Source organism: Boleophthalmus pectinirostris, unplaced genomic scaffold (genome assembly GCF_026225935.1).
Source record: "Boleophthalmus pectinirostris isolate CB_2022bp ecotype Guang Dong unplaced genomic scaffold, ASM2622593v1 HiC_scaffold_20, whole genome shotgun sequence".
NCBI lineage: Eukaryota > Metazoa > Chordata > Actinopteri > Gobiiformes > Gobiidae > Boleophthalmus > Boleophthalmus pectinirostris.
Genome location: NW_026571153.1, coordinates 32,071,864 through 32,094,979, shown reverse-complemented (window position 1 = coordinate 32,094,979; position 23,116 = coordinate 32,071,864). Strand labels below are relative to the sequence as shown.

At 39.2% G+C, this 23,116-nt stretch overlaps 1 protein-coding gene across 3 annotated transcripts in view; it reads left to right on the top strand.

Annotated features, from left to right (window-relative positions):
* Window positions 1-10,074: 10,074 nt before the first annotated feature.
* The window catches only part of LOC110160231 (uncharacterized), a 31,600-nt gene continuing 18,558 nt past the window's right edge, over window positions 10,075-23,116 (top strand). For 2 of the 3 annotated variants that reach the window (XR_008632565.1, XR_008632564.1), the window contains exons 1-7: window positions 10,075-10,186; window positions 15,700-16,038; window positions 16,424-16,498; window positions 17,639-17,743; window positions 18,063-18,100; window positions 18,986-19,114; window positions 20,110-20,202. Coding sequence is in view for 1 of the 3 variants with exons in the window: in XM_055156466.1 (XP_055012441.1) it covers window positions 10,114-10,186; window positions 15,700-16,038; window positions 16,424-16,498; window positions 17,639-17,743; window positions 18,063-18,100; window positions 18,986-19,084 (729 nt within the window). In the remaining 2 variants the exon portion in view is untranslated. Of the gene's footprint in view, window positions 10,187-15,699; window positions 16,039-16,423; window positions 16,499-17,638; window positions 17,744-18,062; window positions 18,101-18,985; window positions 19,115-20,109; window positions 20,841-23,116 lie in introns of those variants that run through there. The other variant, XM_055156466.1, reaches the window with a different exon arrangement.

Below are 23,116 nucleotides of genomic sequence, written 5' to 3'. Positions count from 1 at the left end.
ACATGTTGGTTTAACGGAATTGGATCCTGGAAATATTTCTGTAGAAATGATTGTGAAAAACAAGAAAATATTTTGGTTAAAACTTCCTCTAACAAAGAAGATAATGGTCGATACAGTCTTGAAATGAGCTATTTATATCTTAATGTGATGTACGTGAGCATCCGGAATGTGACTCTGTCTGACGCTGGAACATACAGATGTGGTTTAGAAATATGGCCTATAGGAAAGCTGAGTGTGAATTTTATAATTAAAGTCTCAAGTGGTAAGTTTATTCATTTAATATTTGAATTACTGTAGGCTATACAATTTTATTCTCCAACTCTAACTGAAAAGGACATTGTAAGTTATTTGTTTGATCGTACAGACGTATAAACAGACTGTGTCATATGTATTCTGTCTCCAGTTGTGAGGTCCATCATTCTCCAAGAGTTCTTTCCCCTGAGACCCACAGTGAACCTCATGAGGACCACACCCCACTGTCCAGTACGTCCACACTTCACTCTCTCTCAGATACATCTCATTTACTCTACACTTACACTTGACTTTAAAGGGGTAGTACCTCATATGTTTTCATGTGGGTTAGTCCATATGAAATCAGCCGCCCTCCCCTATGACCCACCTCAGATTTGGCTGAAAAAAATAAATTAAAAAAAAATCTAAAATGACCAAATGAAAGAATCTCAAATTTTAGCTCAGTCCCTTGAGTCGTTCCTGAGTTATGGCCTGTTGAAATTTTGGGGCCTTGCTCACTTTTTTGGAAGCCTTAATTTGTAAGCATCTTTGAAAGACCAGAACTTCATCAAAAATACAGCTGGGAAGCTGAAAATGTGTATTAGTATCTTTATTAAGGAGGGTGATGTGGGCCCCCAAAATCTCACATTTGATTGCTGTTCATTTTTTTTTTTTTTTTTCAATTTTTGAGGTCCAAGTCCTATTTACTCCAAGCAGATATTTACAAACTAACTGTTGAACCTGAATATTTGAGAGAATGACCATTTCTGACAACAATCTCACACTTGTCTCAGCTTTCATGGATGGTGTAGTGTCCCAGATATGGTCACAGACCAAATGTAATATCTTTAGAGCTGGTAAAGAAAAACTTCACATTCTTTATGTTTTGTGAAGCCCACTCAAACATCTGGAGTGTGGTCAATATTTGACTGCTGTCAGTTGTCTGAAGACTTGTCCTTGCAGCTGAGTGTTTTACTGTGCCACCAAAACCATCACAAACAATGCACCACAAATAATCTCCAACTGTCTTCCCTTATAACAAGCAAATAGTGTTTAAGTCTACTAAAGGTAATTTAAGTTTTCTATCAAGTGGAAAAGTCCCTAAGCTCTAACCCTAACCTGTGAGACTCATTTTCAAAAAATCTGTTCATAAAGTTAATAGTAGATGTTTTTATTACTTTAAACTAATCAGAATATGCTAATCAAACTAATCAAAGATTCTCTGGTAAAAATTTTATCAACATCTAACTGTGCCCACATGGGGAACTGAGGCTCCAAAGAAGGGGCCAAAAAGATCACATTTGATCTGTGACCATATTTGGGACTCTACACCATCCACATGAAAGCTCAGACAAGTGTGAGATTGTTGTCAGAAATGGTCATTCTCTCAAATATTCAGGTTCAACAGTTTGTTTGTAAATATCTGTTTGGAGTAAATAGATCTTGGAGTTGCAACCAAATTTGAGATTTTGGGGGCCCACAGCACCCCCCTTAAAAAAGATACACAATATTTGAACACATTCAGAATCTATGACCAAGAATCGACAATAATACAAATATTCAGCTTCCTATTCCTATTTTTGATGAAGTTCTGGTCTCTCAAACATGCTTATAAATTAAGGCTTCCGAAAAAGTGAGCATCGCCCCAAAATTTCAACGGGCCATAACTCAGGAACGACTCAAGGGATTGAACTAAAATTTGAGATTCTTTCATTTGGTGATTTTAGAATTTTTTTTTATTTTTTTCAGCCAAATCTGAGATGGGTCATAGGGGAGAAAACTTTGAAAACTGCTGATTTCATATGGACTGACCCATGTGATAAAGTACAGTGCAGGGACAACATTACACTCTCCAAATCAGGAAGTAACACAGTGTCCTGTGAAAAGCTGTTAGAATCTGTAAGAATGTGCCGAGCTGCAGAGAAAATACCAACAGTGCACGTGCTGTACAATATCAATACTGCACTCTTTAATGATGAATGTGTATTGATACTTTGCAGCTGATGTTGTCAACATTCCCTGACTCCCATACAGGACCATCAACACTTGTACTGAACACAGGCTCCTGAAAATGTGTTTAAATCTATTTTGTATTTTTTTCTTGAGTTTTCAGACAACGTTAACACTTACTGGCTGTGTTTGCTATTGTGTACATTGTGGTGCACACAATGTACACAACTACTTAACATAACTTCTTAACTTCTGAAGATTCTGTCATAGACATACAGGAAGAACACCCCCAGCATGATGTCACTGCAAAGTGTCAGTTAGACGGATGTATTAATCACTGCTGCACTGAAACATGTACGGGTCACCAGTCATTGTGCTGAACTATGTAACTTTTCTAGTGGAAGTCCAACATCTGCTCATCTCATGAAGATCTTTTTTCTTTGCCTGGAATGTTCCACAGTGTTGCATTAAACTTATCTATGTTGCAATTATTAACAGACATTCTGACTGTGAGTGGGACCGCCTCTCCACAGATCTGACCAGTAACTTGGCCTGGTGGCGCCGCATCACTTGATTGTCTCCATGGAGATAGATTAGTTTAATGTCATATTGTGGATCATTTCAGGCAAAACAATGGAAAAAGACCACGAGAAAGGTTACACTGTGCCCCTTTAATCTATTCAGTAAAATCGACTCTCACTGAGCATCACAATTCTAATGTGAAGTCAGTGGACTTGTTTCTTTTATTAAGTCAAAGTTTTAGATGAATACTGCAATTTTAAATGTACAAATTATAACATAATAATCCACATGTGTCGTAGATTATAACTGTACAGCAGACACGAGCACAATATGTGTTCTTTAAGGTGAGAGGAGCAGGACAGGATATAATGTAACTTTACTCTACTTTCCTTGTTGATCAAAGTTACACCTCTGACAGACTCTTGTTTCCTTGTTTGGTTAAAGTCATGTTCATGTTGTCTTGAGCTGAGTGTGTGTGTCTGTTGTTCCAGAGGTGGCGCTGTACGTAGGACTGAGCCTGAGCGCTCTGCTCATCCTGTCAGTGACACTCACCTCACTCATACTGTACAGGAGAAAGAGAGCGAGAACAACACCAGGTCACACACCTGCAGCTCACAGCAAAGTCAACATGTGGACTTAAGTCTGAACTTATATGTGTGTTTGTGTTCCCACAGGAGCTCCTGACATCACAATAAACCCTCAAATACAAGAGGTGAGAGTTCTAAAAAATTTGGATTTTCAAGAAAGTTGAAGAGTGTATGACAGATTTTCATGTTTTTAGTTTGGGTGGATTGTACCTGCAGTGAATATTTATGATAGTTTTACATAAATTAAGTGTCACTTAGTGGAAAAAGTAGAGAAGTAATGTAGGGTACAAAAATACAGAAAGTTCTAAAGCATGTTTTTGACGTTCCCTCATCAAAAACATGCCTGAAGTGGTTTTATGTGCATCCTCTCCTTATGGTTTGCTATAAGATGCTTTACAAGGCTCCGCCCACAAGTCTACATCACACTCGCTCCCACATGACAATTCTCCATAAATATACAATAACATGATGTAAAACTGTACACTATAACTTGATAAACCTAGTGAAATGTGCAGTGTAGTTTCATTAGTGAGATGTACACTGATTGTGTTAACGCGTTTCCACTTGCAGATGGCAGACAGCTCCAGTGCAGTCACATACACTGAAGTGGATTTCTCCAAACGCAGCAGGGCAGAATTGAAGATGTTATTGTGTACTCCACTGTGTGTTCACCACAGAAATAAGTCAATAATACTGCAATACTAGTTTAGAATAATGAATAAAGGCTTTGATGGTTTGTGTTGTTGTTGTTTTTTCTAATAATTACTTTGGTGTACCTGCTGTGGTCAATGTTTATTATAGTTTTATATCAGTGAAGTGGCAGTTTGAGGGAAAAATGAAAAAAAAATAGAAAAATAAAAATACAGGAAGTAGTTCTGAGTTCTAAATCCCTCTATTATGTTCCAACACTGAAAATTTCATTCATGGAGAGAATTCACGCACAGAAAGGCTACGCTCAGACTGCAGGGCTTAATGCTCAATTCAGATTTATTTGTGAAATAACATTTTTTTTGTGAGGTGATTCACATTTTCAATTAAATGTGACTTGTATGTGATCTCCAGTGTGAACGATAAACGCCCCAAAAGTGTCCCGCATGTGCATTGAAGGACACGACGACGTCACACACAGCGAGCATCCTCAGTGTTTCCCAGTGGTGGGATGTCAGGACCTGCAAGTCCTTCTCTGCTGGCCTAAAAGAATCTGAATCACAGACTGATGGTAATTATATTATTATTAAATAATTCCAAATGGTCTGTCCGCTTCCTTTCAGAACTTTTCTGATGCTTGTGCTGCTTCCAGACATGAATTTTCATATTAAAGCATTTGACTAATCACATTTCAGCCGTCCCTTGTTACTAGGCAGAGTCAAAGTCATAGCGTGTGAAACTGTTGCTTCAACCAATCAGATTTTGAGTTGGTGTCACCAGGGCCTTTAGCAGCGAACAACGTCACCAGATTAAGAGCCACTTACTGGACAGAGAGCGAACCAGCCAAAGCAGCAAACTGCATCTGTAGCGGAACCAGGTCTAAACCAGGTCTAAATCAGGTCTAAATCAGGTCTAAATCAGGTTTAAATCAGGACTACATGAGGACTTATTTTGGACTTGAGTGAGAGCAAGAGAGAGTGTCCGCAAAGCACGACCGGGCGACAGATGCACTGAGCCGCATGCGGCCACTGGGACTGGTGCTTCGTGCAGTGTGAGCAGCGCGGAGCACTGGCCCCGGTGCGGTCCTTTCGTCTTAAGTCGATCCCGATCTACCACCCACTCATCTCGTCTCGGACTCGATCGCGTTTGGACTCGGTCTTGTTTCTCACTCAAGGTCTGACACTCAACAAGTGTGATCATATTTCATTACAATAAACTTGTAGCGGGTGCAGGAGCGTGTGGGGCGTCTCAGTGCAGCCTGTGCGCTCATTTGAAACCCGCGGAGACTCTACGGCACATCACAAACACACACGCTCCCTATGCACGGCTCGTCTGCAAACAGCGTGTGCCCTCGTGTACCAGCGTGCATCACAGGGCAGGTTCAACTTCCTAAACATCCTACCTGTCCATCTGCCTCACGTCAGCACGCCGCCCCTCGCCTTTTCACGCTCTCGCTCCTTCCTGCGTACAGCGAACACAAGCCCTCCCACAGTGCGGCTGATTAGAAGAGCAAGACCAAACGTGAAGCAAAAACAAATCTAAATTTGTGTTCCAGTGTTGACACAAAGCAGGTCTACAGCATAGAGCGGATCTACAGAACAGACCTACTGCCACATTTGGCTGAAGTTTGTCTAACAAAAGTGCACAAATGCATCTGTGTTTGTCACGATGTGCGTTTGGTTTGGTAAACGTGCAGAGGCTGGTAAATATCACTGCAAAACCAGAAAAGAATGCAACTCCAGTTTGGAACTTTAAAAAACAGGTTTAAAAATCTTCCTTCACTTTTTTCACAGTTTTGTGTAAAGTGTCAGAGGAAGTTCTCTTAAAGAAGAGGTTCTCAAACTGTGGGTGAGGGTCCAAAAAAGGGGCACAGAGTGTTTCAGTGCAGTTTGTTTGGCTTTGTATTAGGTAGAGCTTTATGACTTGGTCATTTTGTAAGTAGCTCTCATGCTGAAAAAGTGTGAGCACTCCTGTCTTAGGCTGTATAAATAAATGGCCATGGCTAAACCGCTCCAGTTCACTTTCTGTTGAAAAAAACTGGCCCTCTCTCTGTACCTGCTGCTGTCAGGCTCGTCATTTTTGCCTTAAGATGTTTGCATTAACCCGCTCTACATGATCCTGTTTTTGTTATTTTACTGTTTTGTTCATAAATATGAGCATTAATAACAGACCAGTCAAGTGCCTTCTTTCCCCAGAGTTGCTCATTGTAGTGTTTGCAGCAGGTCTGGTTAACACCGTTAAGCGCCCGCCTCTTTTGATTAGTCACTTTAACAGGAATAAGGAGTATGGTATGATGTGTCAATCAAAGGAAGGGAGTATGTTCTGGGCTGTTGTTGTCACTGTTGTGTGGGAAGTTACTTAAAGGGCCCATGTTACTTTGTTTTCTGATCTATGTTGTCAAATTGTACCCTCATCACAAACATGCATTGCATTGTTGTGTTTTGTTTCATTCGCACGTTAAACACATGCATACTTAAGCTGAGGGAGAATTCTTCTTCTTCAAGTTTACAAGGAAATATTAATTCCAAATTAAAGTTTACATGGAACACAAGTTAAATCAGCTTTATTTAATTCCACTGAACGTCTGGGGGAGGGGAAGGGACACCAATGTATTTACATCTACAGGAAGAAAACAGAAAACACTAGGGTGACCATATTTCCATTTGTGAAAACTCGGACACCTTACCTCGACATTGAGCTACAGTCATTCCTCGCTATATCGCGATTCACCTTTCGCGGTCTCGCCGTTTCTCAGATTTTTTATTTTTTTAAATCAATTTTTCATGTTTTTTTTTTACACATGGGTGGGTCAGGACTAAACCAGGTCTAAACCAGGACTAATCTTGGACTTAAGAGAGAGAACGCCAAGCAGTTTGTCTGCAAAGCGCGATTGAGCAATTGCCGCGTTTACCTCCGTGAAGTACCAATTACCAAACCAATTACGTAGGCACCGGGCAACAGAGGTATGGGTAACATCGGGCTGACCTGACACAAACATGGTCCAAACTTTTTCACCATCTTGTGTGTCGTCACGTCAGAGGGGTGACTTAACGCACATGCACTGAACAGGTTTAAGAACTGAAATAAACCACCCACTTAATTTAAGTTTAACTCTGAAAAATCATTAGGAATTAAGTGTTTACATGGTATTTTTTAAAGTGAAATTATTTTTTATTCCGAATTAAATTAGTTTAAAGCTCTCCCTCCCTGGAGAGGTGTTCCAGGTATGTCCCACCAGGAAGAGGTCCCAGAGAAGACCTAGGAGGAAGTGTCTGTGGAGAGGGAAGTCTGACTGATCAGGGTCTCCCAGGATGGATGGATAAAGCCTCCCCAACCCCCACCTCCCTCCTCCTGCAGTCTCCTGCAGAAAGAGACGCTGTCCTGTGTGTATCATGTCTGTGATTTCAGCAGATTTCAGACTCTCCCGGGGGCGGGGTTAGTTGTATCGATCAGGTATAAGTGGATGTACGGCTACTGAAGTTTGAGATGTTTCTTCTTGTCATTTAGCACATGTGGGTCATTAAGATGTGTGCCACTCACTAATGTTCATGTAGCATCATCATAAACTATTTGAGTGCCCTTACAACATCACGAGTTAATGCTGCACCTTCACATTAACCCTTGACCCATGTGTTAACCGCACTAACACGCCCGCTTTCTGGACTCAGGTTGTGCGTGCATCTGCTGTGTTGCCAAATCATAGACCGTATAGGGGTGTCCAGTACGTTGATCGCGGTGTAAATAATGATTTGGGTGGAAATGTCTGTCTTAAGTGGAACAGGGTTAATAATTGTCTGATTTTCAGGCAACAACTTGCAAAATGTTCAGTAATTCAAGCTCTACAACCTTCATTTCAATTTTATTTTAAATCTTTTTCTTTTAATATAGCATTGGTTTACTAATTCTTCCCTGATATCCAGGGATTATTCCCTGTTGCTTTCATCAAATATACATTCAATTGTTCAAGAGAAATGTTGCTGACAAACCAAAAGAAGAGGGAATGATTTTCTGACCAGTGGACCTTCTCACTACAGGGCCTCCTGACTAGTGGGCTTTCTGATGATAAGGGTGTAACCGTACATGTACATGTCTTTGTGTTTGCAATGTACTTCATACAAGCATGTTGCTCAAATGAAAATGAAAACAAAACAAAACAAAAACAAACAAAAAAGTAAAATTAAGAAACAGTTAGGCTTGTTTCGACTGGCTCCAGTAGACTAGACTAGACTAGGCAGAGCCAGTGGAGCATACTGTCCAAAATCAGGACTATTCTGGACTTTCCCACCCTCTGAGCCGCAGGAGCCACTGCAGAAACCTGAGCCCAGGACGCATGTGCTCGTACTTCCTGGTTGGAATCAGGACCCCAGCTGCAGTGTTGTAGATATACTGAAGCCTCTCACGCTCGTTTGGAGAGGTCACTGAGAGACTGTTACAGGAGTCTAACCTATTGGAGACAAATGCATGGATAAGTGTCTCCAACTCTGCTTTAGACAGTATACCTGTCTAAAGAGATTTTCAATTTTTTTTTAGATAGTAAAAGCTGCAGATGTTATTGATTTGATGTGGCTGTTGACTCTTTCCCCCATGAAAACGACATTTGACGACCCTCCCTGTACCCTTAATGACGTCTTTTTACACCTCTGTGTCACTAAAGACGTGATTTGACGACCATTAGAAACGGCTCGGTTTTTCACATTTAAACAGAGGTTGGTGGGGGTCACTATAAACCACACTAGGCTGACCAATAAGATTCAAGGATATGTTTTCGCTGATTTTTTCCGAAGTTAATCGAAGTAGTGACGATGGTAGCTTCTGGAAAAAACACAACATGAAACACGTGCAATGGAAAGATCGCGGCGCTGCGGCGCACAGTTTTAGAAATAATGAGGAGCGGACGTATTTTATGGATAAGTTTAGAGAAAGTGACTTTTATAGATTCCAAAGTGATGATGTTGAAGTTGATTATAAAGTGGAAAACAGAGATAGTGACGGACTTACAGAGAGTGAATCTTATGAAGGTGAGAATGCCGCTGATGAGTCTGTGTGGAGTCCTGCGATATCCAAATAAACTATCCAGGCTTTATACTCGATTATGAAACTAAATTGCCCTGAAATCTGGATGTTGCGAGTCCTTTAAAATATTTCAGTCTTTTTTTTTCAAGATGAAATGTATGACAGAATCACTACAGAAACAAACACTTATGTGGAGCTCTGCACACGAGAAAGTAACCAAGATGATAAATATTGAACACCCACTGACGGGGAAGAGTTTTTTTATTATATTATTATATTATAATAAGCTAAATGAGTTGAATAAGTTAAATGAGTTGAAATAAATTAAATAAGGTGAATAAGCTAAATGAGTTGAATAAGTTAAATGGAAAAAATGAATCAGGTCCACACAGGTGAACAACAGGTAAAAACAGGTGTCCACTTGGCTGTACTGTATCTGGTGATATGAAATCTGTTTAAATACTTTGACAAAGTATATTTTAATTTTTTTTATGAATATAGTACTCAGAACATGCAGATATCAGATGTATGTAATGTAGTTTTTTTGTTTTTCGATTTTGCACCTGACCAGGTAAACTCTCATTTTCAGTGAGCTGTTATAAACCTGTAAATGAGTTGAATCACATTTAAACATCCAGAAATGAAGAGTTCAGAGTCTAAGGTTTCCAGAGATACAAATATGTCTGTGTTACAATTAAGTTCATGAGTGTGAAAATCATTTATAATCACTCGTGGAAGTCTGTTTTCTTTTATGCAAGTATGCTCTAAGGGTAGAACTAGTAATATATGTAGGGGTTGTTCCTAGTAGGCGTCCAGGGGGGAAAGAGTTAAAGTCCATTATTACTTATTAGATTTCGTTCCTGATTTGAAGGTTTTAGAGAGAGAGACGGGAGGTGACTGCTGACACTGTCTCTTTGTTTCTGTGGTCCAAAAACGATTACTTGTGTCTTGTCTGAGTTGACTGGAGAATGTTGTTTTGCATCCACACACTGATCTGTTGGATGTAGTTGTGGCAACTGTGGCACATTTTCTGTTTTGATTAGGTAAGTTTAACAGGAATAAACTGTATGTGTGGTGAGTCATGAAAAGTGTTCAGAAAGAGGAAGGATGAAGGATGATATCATTGTTGTGTGGACAGATATATAAGATAGGGATTCTGACGATGCACGTATTTGATTTCCCCTCGAGTGAAGTCCTGGACATGACACGCCACACCATCTCAGTGCTGCTTCTTGGTAAGTTTTTTCTTGTTGATTCATAATGCACTCAGAGGTGGGTAGAGTAGCTGTTTGTACCCAAGCAAGAATAGCAGAACTGTATGTAAGATTTTTATTTTAAATTCAATAAACGCGACTTAACTGTGTCCACAGATCTGAGGTAAACATGTTCTAATCAAATGCGGATTTATTCTGAATTACAAAAACACTGGACATGGTCCTGTTGTTTGGTTCTCAGGATGAAGTTACAGAAGGAGAAAATGTATATTAAACCATTTTTAAACCATATATTAATCTATATCTTGTAATTTAGCTGGGATTTTTGTACCTTTTTTCAAAATTGTAAGAGCTTAGGCTACATACAGTTACTTTAAGATATTGCTCAAATAAAAGTACAGTAATGAGCCACAGAAGTGCACAAGGAAGAGTAAAAAGTATTTGGAGAAACTATTTGAGTACAGAGAAATAGTTTGGACATAAAATGTATTGATGAGTTATTGTAGTTGGACAGACATGACATCAGATATTACACAGAGTCTGGTATTTCCAAAGAATGGACCTACAAATGACAAAAGCAAACCATATCTGAAGGTAGAAGTGTCCAAATAATTCATCTTGTCAACGTAAAGCTTTTGTCACCATAGACTTAGTCAGAGTGGGACAATGAAAAATTTTGCTCAAGTATTTGTAAAAAAAAAAAAAAGTATTTAAGTAAAAGTAGGTGTCAAAAAACTGCTCCGAAAAGTACAAGTTTTGCAAAAGGGCCCAGTTAAGCAGAAGTAAACAGCAAGGCCAAAAGTTAATGCATCTGATATAAAAATGTATTGAACAGATACATGTGTACTCTAGTTTATGAAACTGTTGACCTTTTTTCTGTACCATTTTTGGTTTTAAAGTTCCATATGTTTTAAACAGACCAAAGACCTGCAAATCATGTAAATAAATGGATGTATTTCATCATATCTTGTGTTATTCCATCTTTGAACTGTTGATGAAGGGACATGATTTAAAAAAAAAAAAAAAGTTGCTTGGAAGGACTGACATATTTTATAGAAATAGTTTCCTTTCATTTTGAAGTAATATTAAAGTATTCAGAAGAAAAAAGTTGACAAATGATGTAAAATCATGCACCTTCTACTTGCTTGCACAATTTTCCCTCCGTTACTTTTCCCTCCGTTACCATGACCTGCATATTTGTGCTGCATATTTCATTCCCTCCGTTACCGACATGAGTTTTTTATTTTTTTGTCAACAACTTGAAAGAATATCACAGGTTTAACTTGACCCTGTTGGAGTGTAACTCTTTCCTACATTCTGATACTTTACTTATTTCAATAGTCCCTCTAGTTTCTGAATAAGAGACATTTGAATGTAAAACATCTGCCCCTGTTTCCCTCCGTTACCTCTTGACCGAACCCAAAAGTAAATGTAACTGAGAACAGTGGCTTATCTCACTGCAAGAAGGTTGGGGATTCACAGTAAATAAAATCCTCCAGCAAATGCAGAGTTTCATTCACACATGTTTGAGTAACCTTTTATTAGTCTGTGTACATGTCCAAAGCTCAAAATGCTCTGTTTCATCTTGTGATGTCATGAATTGCTTGTTTGAGTCAAAGGCCACTTTTATTTATTTTGGGCAAGTAACAGATTTACAGTCTTACACAATGGAACATACAACATCCCTAAAATAATAGACAATAGAAACAACCACAAGAAAAAATAAAGGTACATATATTAATAGTTAATAGTAAAATGCATAATAAGTGTTTAATTACATCTTTGTTAGTATTTATAAAATACTTTCAATGCATTTTTGTCTAAGGCTGTATTTTGCGAGGACTAACCCATTTACTACTTTCTTCAGTTAAAGGGATAGTTGGGGATTTTGAGATAAATCTGTCTGTCATCCCCGTGAGCAGTGTCGTGCATCAACACTGACTTACCCCCAACAGCGTCCGGTGAGTCGAGATACTGGCCGTTTTCTGTGCTGATGAAAGTAGTCCGACAAGTTGGCTGGGGACTGTATAATAAAGTGTTTTTCTTGTGATACATTTGCATCACAAAACCATTGTCGCCTAAAAAGTCAGACCTCATAATCACTTGGTACTATTTTCTTTCCGTCCGTATCACTGCGCGCTGCTCCCAGGTGACAGCCACACCTGGTTCACTTTGTTTACTGCTCGGAATGTTAGCGACAACATGTCTGATTACAACACCGACAATAAAGACTTTGCCTTTACCACAAAGCCAAGGGGAGATCTTTATGAACCTGAATATACTGATGCCGATTTCACCAGATGGAGTTAGAACGAGCAGAGAGAGAAGAGAGACAGAGAAGTGGTACAAGTTGAAGCTGAAGCCGTGAGAGACCGAGTGACACTCACCATCACGTCATTTATAAACTCATATACAGTGAACATAGAGCCTCCACTGTGACTGAAGCATGGACGACTAATAGAAACATGGAATCATCCACACGTCCACGTAGCTGCTGCCAATAGTGTACGAGACATTTACAATAGTAATAACAGTCGATTATAAAGTTATGTTTTGTAGAAGCTTCACTGGTGATATGACACTGAGTGATTTACTGCACACAGAGTTACAGCTGATTCTTGAGTCTGTTCTCTTGTAAACACAGCGGCACTTCTTCGTTCTTACCTGGTTTGGTTTCCACATTGAAGCCAAAGGCAAGAAGCCAAAGTTTCCTCAGTGCAAAGTCCGTGACAGGAAAACGGTGACGTGTGTGGAGATTCAGACAGGTTTTTGTTGTTACAGCCTGGAGAATCAAGAGTCCGCACCATTTTTTAGATATATTCTTATGTATCTTATACAAGCTCATATACTTATGGCTCTAGTTCTCAAAAACTGCCGAACAACTGCAGAAAATAATGGATTCGTGCGCGACTGTCACCTGGCGGCAGCACGCAGTGATACGAACGGAGAGAAAATAGTGCCAAGCGATAATGAGGTCTGACTTTTTTGGCGACGATGGTTTTGTGATACAAAAGTATCACTCTTTTGAACACAGATTGTTTTGAGAAGAAAAAAAAACGCTTTATTATACAGTCCCCAGCCAACTTGTCGGACTACTTTTATCAGCACAGAAAACGGCCAGTATCTCGACTCACCGGACGCTGTCGGGGGTAAGTCAGTGTTGATGCACGACACTGCTCACGGGGATGACATACAGATTTATGTCAAAAATCCTGAACTATCCCTTTAAAGTAGTGGAGATAACAGTAGATGTTGTTACATACACTGAAATCTTAATAAGCATCAATAAGTGTTTGATTAATACCAACTCATAGCTAAGTAACTGCTAATTAACAAACCAATTACCACTTAGTTAGCTGTTAATATGTGGTCCTAAAACTAAAGTGTTACCACATTTTTATGCCCAAAAAGGTAGAGCTTGGCAATTCCAGGGCTGAAATGATCTAAATGATTCCACTGAAGGTGTGTGGAGTTTAAAAACACAGTAGAGCACTTACCACCTGACATCACAAGGTGGAACAGAGTGTTTTCTGTTTGAGAGAAGAAGTCAGCAGAAATATAGAGGATTTGTGCGTTAAACATGTTTGAATGAAACCAAACACCACTCCAGGTCTGTTTGTGATAGAACTGATATGAATTTTTAAAAATCCAATACGATACTGATAAAAAGGGCTTTGGAGGTGCCGATAGCCGATATAAACAGCCGCTATATTTAGTGGTGTTAAAATTCACTGTAAGTCTTCAGTTGATTATAAAACCCAGGTTTGACACTATTTGATTTTAAGGTGGGTTTATTTAGGCGACATTTACTGTTATTTTACCTTTTTACAGTCGTATTTGAGAGGCACATCTGCTAATGCCCCCGCTCGACCATCTCAGATTTGACTGAAAAAATTCTAAGAGGTTCACACACTTTCCAATAGGAAAAGTCTCAAAAACTTCTTATAGTATCGTCGTTAAAAAATAATTTGTCAACTCTCCCCCGACCTGTTTTGAGCAGAGTTTTCCAACGAGCCACTTTCAGATTGCTATATTTAAAAACTACTTAAGGTTGGTCCTTCAAATTTTCAAGGCAAATTTTAGCAAATGTACCTGATTTCATGACACACACCTTAAACTCAGCAAAATGTTTGATTTCATTCTTCATAAACTATACTTGAAGTATAACTTATATGCAGTCTTTAGATATAGAAATAGAAACGCGTCTGTGACGATCCTGTGCAAAGACGCAACAAACAGAGGGAGGTGAGGGGTTATATATTTTTATTAACTAAAGAACTAAAAAAAGTAGATTTGCAAATGCACTGGCAGTGCCAGGTACCAGAGAAAATCACTGTTACAAGCCAGTGCAACAACATCTGAGGTCAGCAAAGTGTCTTGGAATAGCTGGATTTTTTGTCCACTATGAGACAGAACATGCAGAAGAAGAGGTTCCACAGGGCTTCCAAATCAGTGACATGATACCTGGCCAATATGTAACTTGTGTTTACAACCATCACCGGTGGGTGGGAAGCATCAGAGAGACATCTGAAGCTCAGCAAGATGTTCAGATACAATTCATGCATCCACGCGACCCAGCAAAAAGATTCTTCTGCCTATATACAATTCAGGAGTGTTACACCAAAACATCTGAAAGTTTCCTCAGAGAGTTGAGATCATTTACAATAGTTGAGTAATCAAATCAAGCTTTTTGTTGAGTTTAAGCTCAACAATCAGAGTGTTTTCTTAGCTTCTGAAAGAGCCTTCATAGTCCATGAATGCTCTGCATGTGTGCGGACATCACATTTTCAAAAAATTATTTTGCAAAAATAAGGCAGAACACCATCACAAATTTTGGATATGTTAAAAACAGACATCTAGTCTTTCTAAAACTGTCCATTTTATGTTGGTGGGTGCTGTCATTTTTCTGGTATAACATGGTAAAGATGGCACCAAATGTATTTTTCCATTTTTAACACTTAATATCTTGTCTTCATCACAGAGGCTCAGTTTTAAATACAAAGTACACACACATACGCATGTGTGGGAAGGTTTATGTTCAATATCAAACTCTGTCTTTGAAATTGCACTTTCCACAGTCCTTCAAAGATGCCCTCATATTTGAAGAGTAGAATTATCAAGTAAATTCAAGCCCCCAGAAATCTGTGATAAACCAAAAGCACATGTGTAAAAGTCTAGATTTTACAAGTACATTTGACTAATTTTAACCCTTGAAAACTTGAAGGACCAACCTTAAGTAGTTTTTTTTTAGATACAGCAATCTGAAAGTGGCTCGTCAGAAAACTCTGCTCAAAACAGGTCAGGGGGGTTGACAAACTATTTTTTAATGACAAAACTATAAGGAGTTGGGGGCTAAAATGTGTGACTTTTCCTATTGAACCTCTAAGATTTTTTTCAGTCAAATTTGAGATGGTCGAGTGGGGGCATTCAGAGATTTGGCGTGGAATGACCCACCTCTGATTGTATTTTCTTGGCTGACATAATGGTGGTCTCTTATTATTTTACTAATCAAACCTGTTTATCTCTTGGAACAGTGCTTTGCTGTGGAGGGTCACTCACCAGAGCAGTGAAATATCTGGTAGCGAGAGAAGGAGAAGACTTCAAATTCAAATGTTCATTTTACAAACGTGGGTTCTATAGGATCTTCTGTAAACACCGCTGTGAGTCAGGCAGGGATTTTTTGTTTATTTCCTCAAGAGACTCAAGAGAAAATTATGGGAAATACAGTTTTACATTTGAGGAGCGTGATTCATATCCAGATGTGATGTATGTGACCATCCGAAATGTGCAGAGATCTGACGAGGGAACATACAGCTGTGCTGTGGCTGGCTTTCAGTGGAGGTTTGTGGACGTCGAGATTTCTGTCACAAGTGGTAAGTTTTGTGTTTTTATCTTATCATTCACAGGTTCCTCACTTAAAGTTGCACTATGTAACTTTTTTCTGGTGGGGGTTTTGCCTGTTATTGATGATTGCATTGGTTGGAATATTCCCACAGTTTGGCATTAAACCCTTTTTCTATTACTGGTGTTTTTATTGTTAAAAATACTTTCTTATTGAGAGGTTGACTCTCCCCAGATCTGACCTGTAGCTTGGGCTGGTAGCAGCCCCCTTTGTCTCCATGGAGATTGGTGAAGTTAAACAAAGTTATGAACCCCGTAGAAGAGAATAGACACTGTGTAGCTTTAATCCAACAGCACAAACCATGTAAAAATAATATATGATGCCATGTGCAAAATGATTATGTCTTTTGTCTCCAGCTAAAATTTCTGGACCTGGAGTCCCCGAGGGCCCCAGTGCATCTGAAGCTCAGCAGGACCAGGACCCACTATCTGGTATACCCACATTTTATTTATGAACAAAAAAAAAACAGAACAAAAAACAACTAAAGCAAACACTGAAAAACTGTTGGCTAAACTAAAGTCTAACTCAGACAGAGCAGTGCACTCAGTTAACTTCACCTCCAGGGAAAAATCTCCAACACTGTTCCACCTTGTGATGTCATGTGACAATACAGGAAGTGCTCCACTGTGTTTTTAAACTCCCAACACCTTCACTTGAATTTCAGCCCTGGAATTGCCGTTCTTCACTAAACAAAAGCTAAAAGGAGCTGTTAACATGAAAACTACTGCTTTATGCAATTACAAGGTGGAACAGAGCATTTTGAGTTTTGGGGATGTAGACAAACAGGATTACTCAAACAAAACATAGCTCCAGGTATATTTCAGATGAGATAACAACATTCTAACATGGCCTGAAGCTCACAAGAGTCAATTTTGTGTAATATAGGATCTCTGTAAAAGCCTTCATCAAGATGTCTGATCACGTGTCATATTTATGATGATTTGACACTGGATAAAAAGGGCAAAAGGGATGAGTGCAGCATTGAGAGGACTGTCAAACAAAATCCACTCAAGTATTTGGAGGAGTCTCATAAGGACTGAGGCTGTCAGTGCATCGAGAGCACAAATGAAGCCTATATGGGACATGAGACGATGTCAGAAGAGTCTTACCTGGGCTGTGGAGAAAAAGAACTGGACTATTGCTCAGTGGTCCAAAGTCCTCTTTTCAGATGAAAGTACATTTTGCATGTTACTTAGAAATCAAGGTCTCAGAGTCTAGAGGAAAGTGGAGATGCACAGAAGTCTTCTGCTTATGCTTGAAGTCCAGGACAAAGTTTCCACAGTCAGTGATGATTTGGAACTGCCATGTCATCTGCTGATGTTGGTCCACTGTGTTTTCTGAAATCCACTGGACCAGGACATTTTAGAGCACTTCATGCTTTCTTCTACTGACTATCTTTATGGAGATGCTAATTTCACCTGCTTATACAGCCCCCAAGACAACTGCAAACTCGCCTGACCTGAACCCCATCGAGAATCTATGGGCTATTGTCTAGTTTCTAATTTGAGATGTGCCTGTACTAAATGTGGTCTGGAGATCATTTGAATTCATGTGAATTATTGTTGTTACAGATGTGGTGCTGTATGTAGGACTGAGCCTGAGCGCTCTTCTGATCCTGTCAGTGACACTCGCCTCATTTATACTGAACCGGAGAAAGAGAGCCAGCACAGCACCAGGTCAGACACCTGCAAACACAGCAAAGTGGAAGTTTCTACTCGAAAAAGTGAACCATACATGACCAATTAAAAGTTTGGACAAAGTTTGGACAAAGGGTTGCTATGAGCATTTGTTTTGAGCATTTGGATATACAATCTAAAAATATTAATTCTACATAATTCTAATATATCTTATATCACATATCACATCTGTGAGTGTGTGTCGAAAATGTAGACTGGTGGAGTGTATGTATATTCATTCATCCAGGAGTAGTCCATAGTAACAAATGTAACATGTTAGTAGAAACCACTGTAACTATATGTTTGTATGTTCACACAGAATCCCCCCAGACTCCAGGATATGATCACCTACTGGAGGTGAGTCTTCTTCAGATCAGTGTCCACATTTATGCTCTTTATTCATAACGATGTAACAGAATGCAGTTGTCTGTACAACAACATTTTCACCGACACTCATGAAGTTAATTCATCCAGAAAGTCAACAGCACAAGTATTAGTGCAACTTTCAGACATCAGAGAGGAGTTCTGTCGCCACATTAAAGCTAACAACATCCAGCCAGAAATCTATTAAAATAACTGGAGAGGGTATTGCTAGCTCAAAGCTGTCTTGAGTTGGTGTAGTGGGCACTCACTGGAACTTCAGTGAGAGAAATCCTCCTGCCCAGGAAGGATTTTTCCCATAGTGCACAATGTAATCACAAACTGCTCGTATTTGGCTGACAGGGCACCTACAGCTATCAAAAATGTCGTGGGCTCCGCTCTATCTACTTTTGCTCTGATTGCTCAAAGTGGCCACATGTGTTGGCGTGTGTCCGCGTGAGAAAAATAGTACTGCACAAGTTCAATAGATAGAAAGCCACTGGAAGTACCTAGCGGGGCTAGGCTAATCTAGAGACATGTGCCATACAGCTTGGCCCGTTGACTTTAATGGGTGAGTATGTTGAAGTCAAGTGCTTAAGATGAAGCTGCGTTTCCATGTTGGACTTGGAAGAAGTTTATGCTTCACGCTAAGGGAGCGCAGCAGGTTTGGTGTTGCATGAGCATCTTTTCCTGAAAACGAAATAAAGACAAGGCCAATAAAAGACGAGAGGGCAGCAGCAGCAGAGGACTGTACAGAGCTCCACTAATACACACTCTATTGTTCCACTGCTGCTCTGAGTAATGAGCAATGATTCAATTAGAAAGAAATGGTAAGATTGTGATCAAAGAATTGGACTTTGTTTCAAATGGTACATTTTACAGAGCACCCCTGAAGAGGTTCCACCTGACAGCAGACAGAGCAGAGAAGCTCCTGTAGACATCATCTCAGACTCCTTCACTAACCCCATCTACACCGAGTAGTCTATGTACTCTGCTCCTATTGGTCCACAGGTAAGAGAGTTCAGTGTGTTTACAGAGCAAGAATGCTCATGTTTAGCTGTTCTAGACAGTGTGGTGCTTTATGGTATTCAGAGCTGGTTTAGAAACCTGTCAGTGGCTGCACTGAATGCAACTTTCAAACCTTGTAAGAAGAGCACTCACGACCTATGCAATGTCTTCCATCCATCTTCTTCCTTTCCTTTAAAAATGACTTTATCCCATTCTCTATATGATTTGTTAATGGAACAATAGACTGTAGCCGATGCCTTCCAAATAGAAAGGCACTGGCTCCAAATCATTTTCTTTTGAATAATGTAAGTCCCTGTCTCTGTAACTGCTCATTCAAGTTGTTTAGTTCTAACCCACTTCTGCCAGCATGATCCTGGCATTTTTATTTATTTATTATAGTTCAATATAAATCCTATAAATCGATATATAAACTATAATAACAGAGCAATCCAGTGCCTTTGATTGATTGATTGAAATTTGATTGATAACTGTTTCATCTTTTTGCTGAGAGGAGGGGTGAGTATCTTCAACAGTGCTGGTTACAGTCTATCTGCACATCACTACAGACCAACTGTAACCTATAATATGTACCTATGCACATTATAGCCTGTATTATGAGCTGCACTGGTACAGTATGTATCATGAGCTGCACTGGAGCAGAGTGCTCATGTTGTTAGACGTGTTTGGTACTGCACAGTACAGGGGCTGGATCTTTCCATACTGGGGCACAGCTGATGTATACTGGGGTATGTGCTTCAGTAAAAAAAAAAAAGGTCTAGTGACGTCCCTGGTTTACAGCAAAGTGTGAGCTTGTTGTGCAAATGTATGAGGCACAATAAAATGTCCCTCACCTTAAGTTTATCTTCAAAAAACATCACTACTGCAGACAGCTCTTGCAGCTTTACATGCAAGAATGATTGGACTAAACCAGGACTAATGTCTTTGTATGTCATATTATATAATGTATGTATGTTTTTTGTTTTGTTTTTTTGTTCCAGCTGAAAGCTCCAGTTTGTTACATGCTGTGCCCCCCAGTGTCCGACTGCACAAACTGAAAAGGATCCTCTATACTTTTTCACTTCACTTCAGAAGTAATTATGCAATCACTGTTTTAAGCCTTTTTTTATTTGCTTTATGTGATGTGTTGTAGTAGTTTTCTTGAATTTGTGAAATATAACAATAACTTGGGTAGTACAAAGTTGGAGTTAAGGTCTTATATTATATGCTATGGTCATGGATTTGGTATCTTTTTTTTTTTTTTTTTTTTTTATTTAAATAACTATATGAATGGAAAATGTAAACCTGAATTCAGTAATAATTTCTATGCACACATAAAGTCATTGTAGCCAGCAGAAGGCGTATGGGACTTTTAAATTAAGCTAAAAAGTGAAGTGTATGAACATAGAGGATACTTTGTCACCTTTAGGAGCCAATGTGAGTGTAGAATTATTCAAAGATACAATGAGTTTGTAATGAAGGAACATTATTGTGCAAATAAAACTGGTCAGTTCAATCAGTTGTGCATTATACTGGCCCACACTCCACAGTCCTGTCAAAGCCACACCCCCTTTTCTGTCCCCTTCTCATAACTTGTGTGCATGCTTGCATCTCTACAAACCTGACGCGTATTTGGCATGGAGCCTGGAGGAGTCTCTCATGTTTGTTTCCATGGAGATGAAAAATCTGGGTCAACTGCTCACTTATCGTCCAATAAAATGTGTAAATATTATTTCTCCGCATTATTTCTTATCATTTATGGGGTAGATTAAAAAAGGGTAGATCCTTCTGAACAGACTTTCCTCTATTGGCAGTACTGACACGCCTCAACTGGTTTCACTGCTGTCTTTCAGACCACACTCAGTTCAGACCAGCTCTAACATGAGGTCTGTTTTTTTTTTTTTTTCTTTTTATGATCATTTATTGTTGTAAACTGACCTTGAGTGTCTACTAGACCTATTCACTGGGAACATGTTTTTGAAACTAATGGAGGGAGAACTGGAGGAACAGCTGTAAGGCTGTGCACAAGAAGGGCATGAGTAGACTCTACTTCAGGTCAGGTCTTTTAATGTGTGCAGAAAGATACTGGAGATCTTCTACCAGTCTGTGGTGGCAGTGCCCTGTACTTCACTGTGATCATCTGGTGGAACAGCTCCAAGAAAAGGGACATTTGGGGGATTGACAAACTGATCTGTAAAGCTGGTCTTACAACTGTACAACAACTCACCCTTATGTAACAGATAATACTCCCTACAACTGTACAACAACTCACCCTTATGTAACAGATAATACTCCCTACAACTGTATAACATCTCACCCTTATGTAACAGATAATACTCCCTACAACTGTACAACAACTCACCCTTATGTAACAGATAATACTCCCTACAACTGTACAACAACTCACCCTTATGTAACAGATAATACTCCCTACAACTGTACAACAACTCACCCTTATGTAAAAGATAATACTCCCTACAACTGTATAACAACTCACCCTTATGTAACAGATAATACTCCCTACAACTGTACAACAACTCACCCTTATGTAACAGATAATACTCCCTACAACTGTACAACAACTCACCCTTATGTAAAAGATAATACTCCCTACAACTGTATAACATCTCACCCTTATGTAACAGATAATACTCCCTACAACTGTACAACAACTCACCCTTATGTAACAGATAAGCCTATATCCTGTCAATCATATCATTGTAGCACTGTTTTCCTATGACCTCTTGTAAACAGCTGAAATTTTATATTTTATTACTTATCTATTTTATTTTGACTTGTACATTTACATTTATATAATTATTTCTTATTTGACATCTGTCTCTTGCTTTTTTATGACTTATTTAGAATGAATTATTACCATTTATATATTTACTCTTTGTTATTATATTATGTTGTGATGTGTGAGCTACTGTGTCCAAATAATTTCCCTTGTAGGATTAATGAAGTTTTTCTAAATCTAAGTCTTGTTATGCTAAGAAAGTAATTTGCTCTAACACATTAACAAACCCATTGCCCCAGCACTGGTGATAAGTGAGTACAGGACTGCGGTGGACCACTGTTTCAGCATGCTGCTTTAGAACACTTTAAGTATGTTTGGAAATGCTCCTAATCCCAATTCTTGGTACAGTTGGGGAGGGTGGGTTAACTTTGGGAGCCCTGTGTGAGTGAGTGTGACTGTGTATTTCATGTGTTGTAAATGTCTTTACTTTACTGCTGCTTACGAAACATCGTTTAGTGAATTGTTGAGATTAGGAACAATTTAATATTAACAATTTGTTAAGAAAACATTAGTTATTCCATGAACCTAACCAAGTCAAAGCAGTCTATGACACCAGAACCAGTCGAAACAAGCCTATAAAGATCAGTAAGGAGGGTTATGTTGTGGGGTGGAGCTAAACATATCATAGTTATACATCAGAGAAGTGACAGTCTGTGTCATCAACATACAAAATTACATCCAAAATACAGGGACTATTTATACACAAGAAAGACTTGAAAAATAACTTTCTAATTAGATGCAAAATGCAAGTAGGTGAGGACATAGCTGGCTCATTATCAAATCAGTGTGCATGTGCAACATTAGGCAACATTAGGCCCCTCACTCTGTAACTGCTGCAGCATTTTGCTCTACACGATCCTGGTGTTTTTATTTCACTATTTTGTCTATTAAAAATGTCGTATTCCTAATATGGAGCCTGGCTTCAAATTCGCTCTGGTAACCGTGAGCATCGTGAGCTTCATTGGAGTGGAGCCAGAGGCTATGGGTGACGTCACACTCACTTAGTCCACTTCTTTATACAGTTTATGGGTGCAGCATCATGTGACTGTCAGCATTTCTAAGCACTCGCCGGCTGAGCCAGGGTTGCGAGTGGAAAAAACAGCCTCGATTGGCTTCATTTGGCTGGAGCCAAATGCCAAGAGTCTATGCTGCAAATGTGGCTAATTGTGATTCTGATGTGTCACATTTGAACACATATGGGATTAATA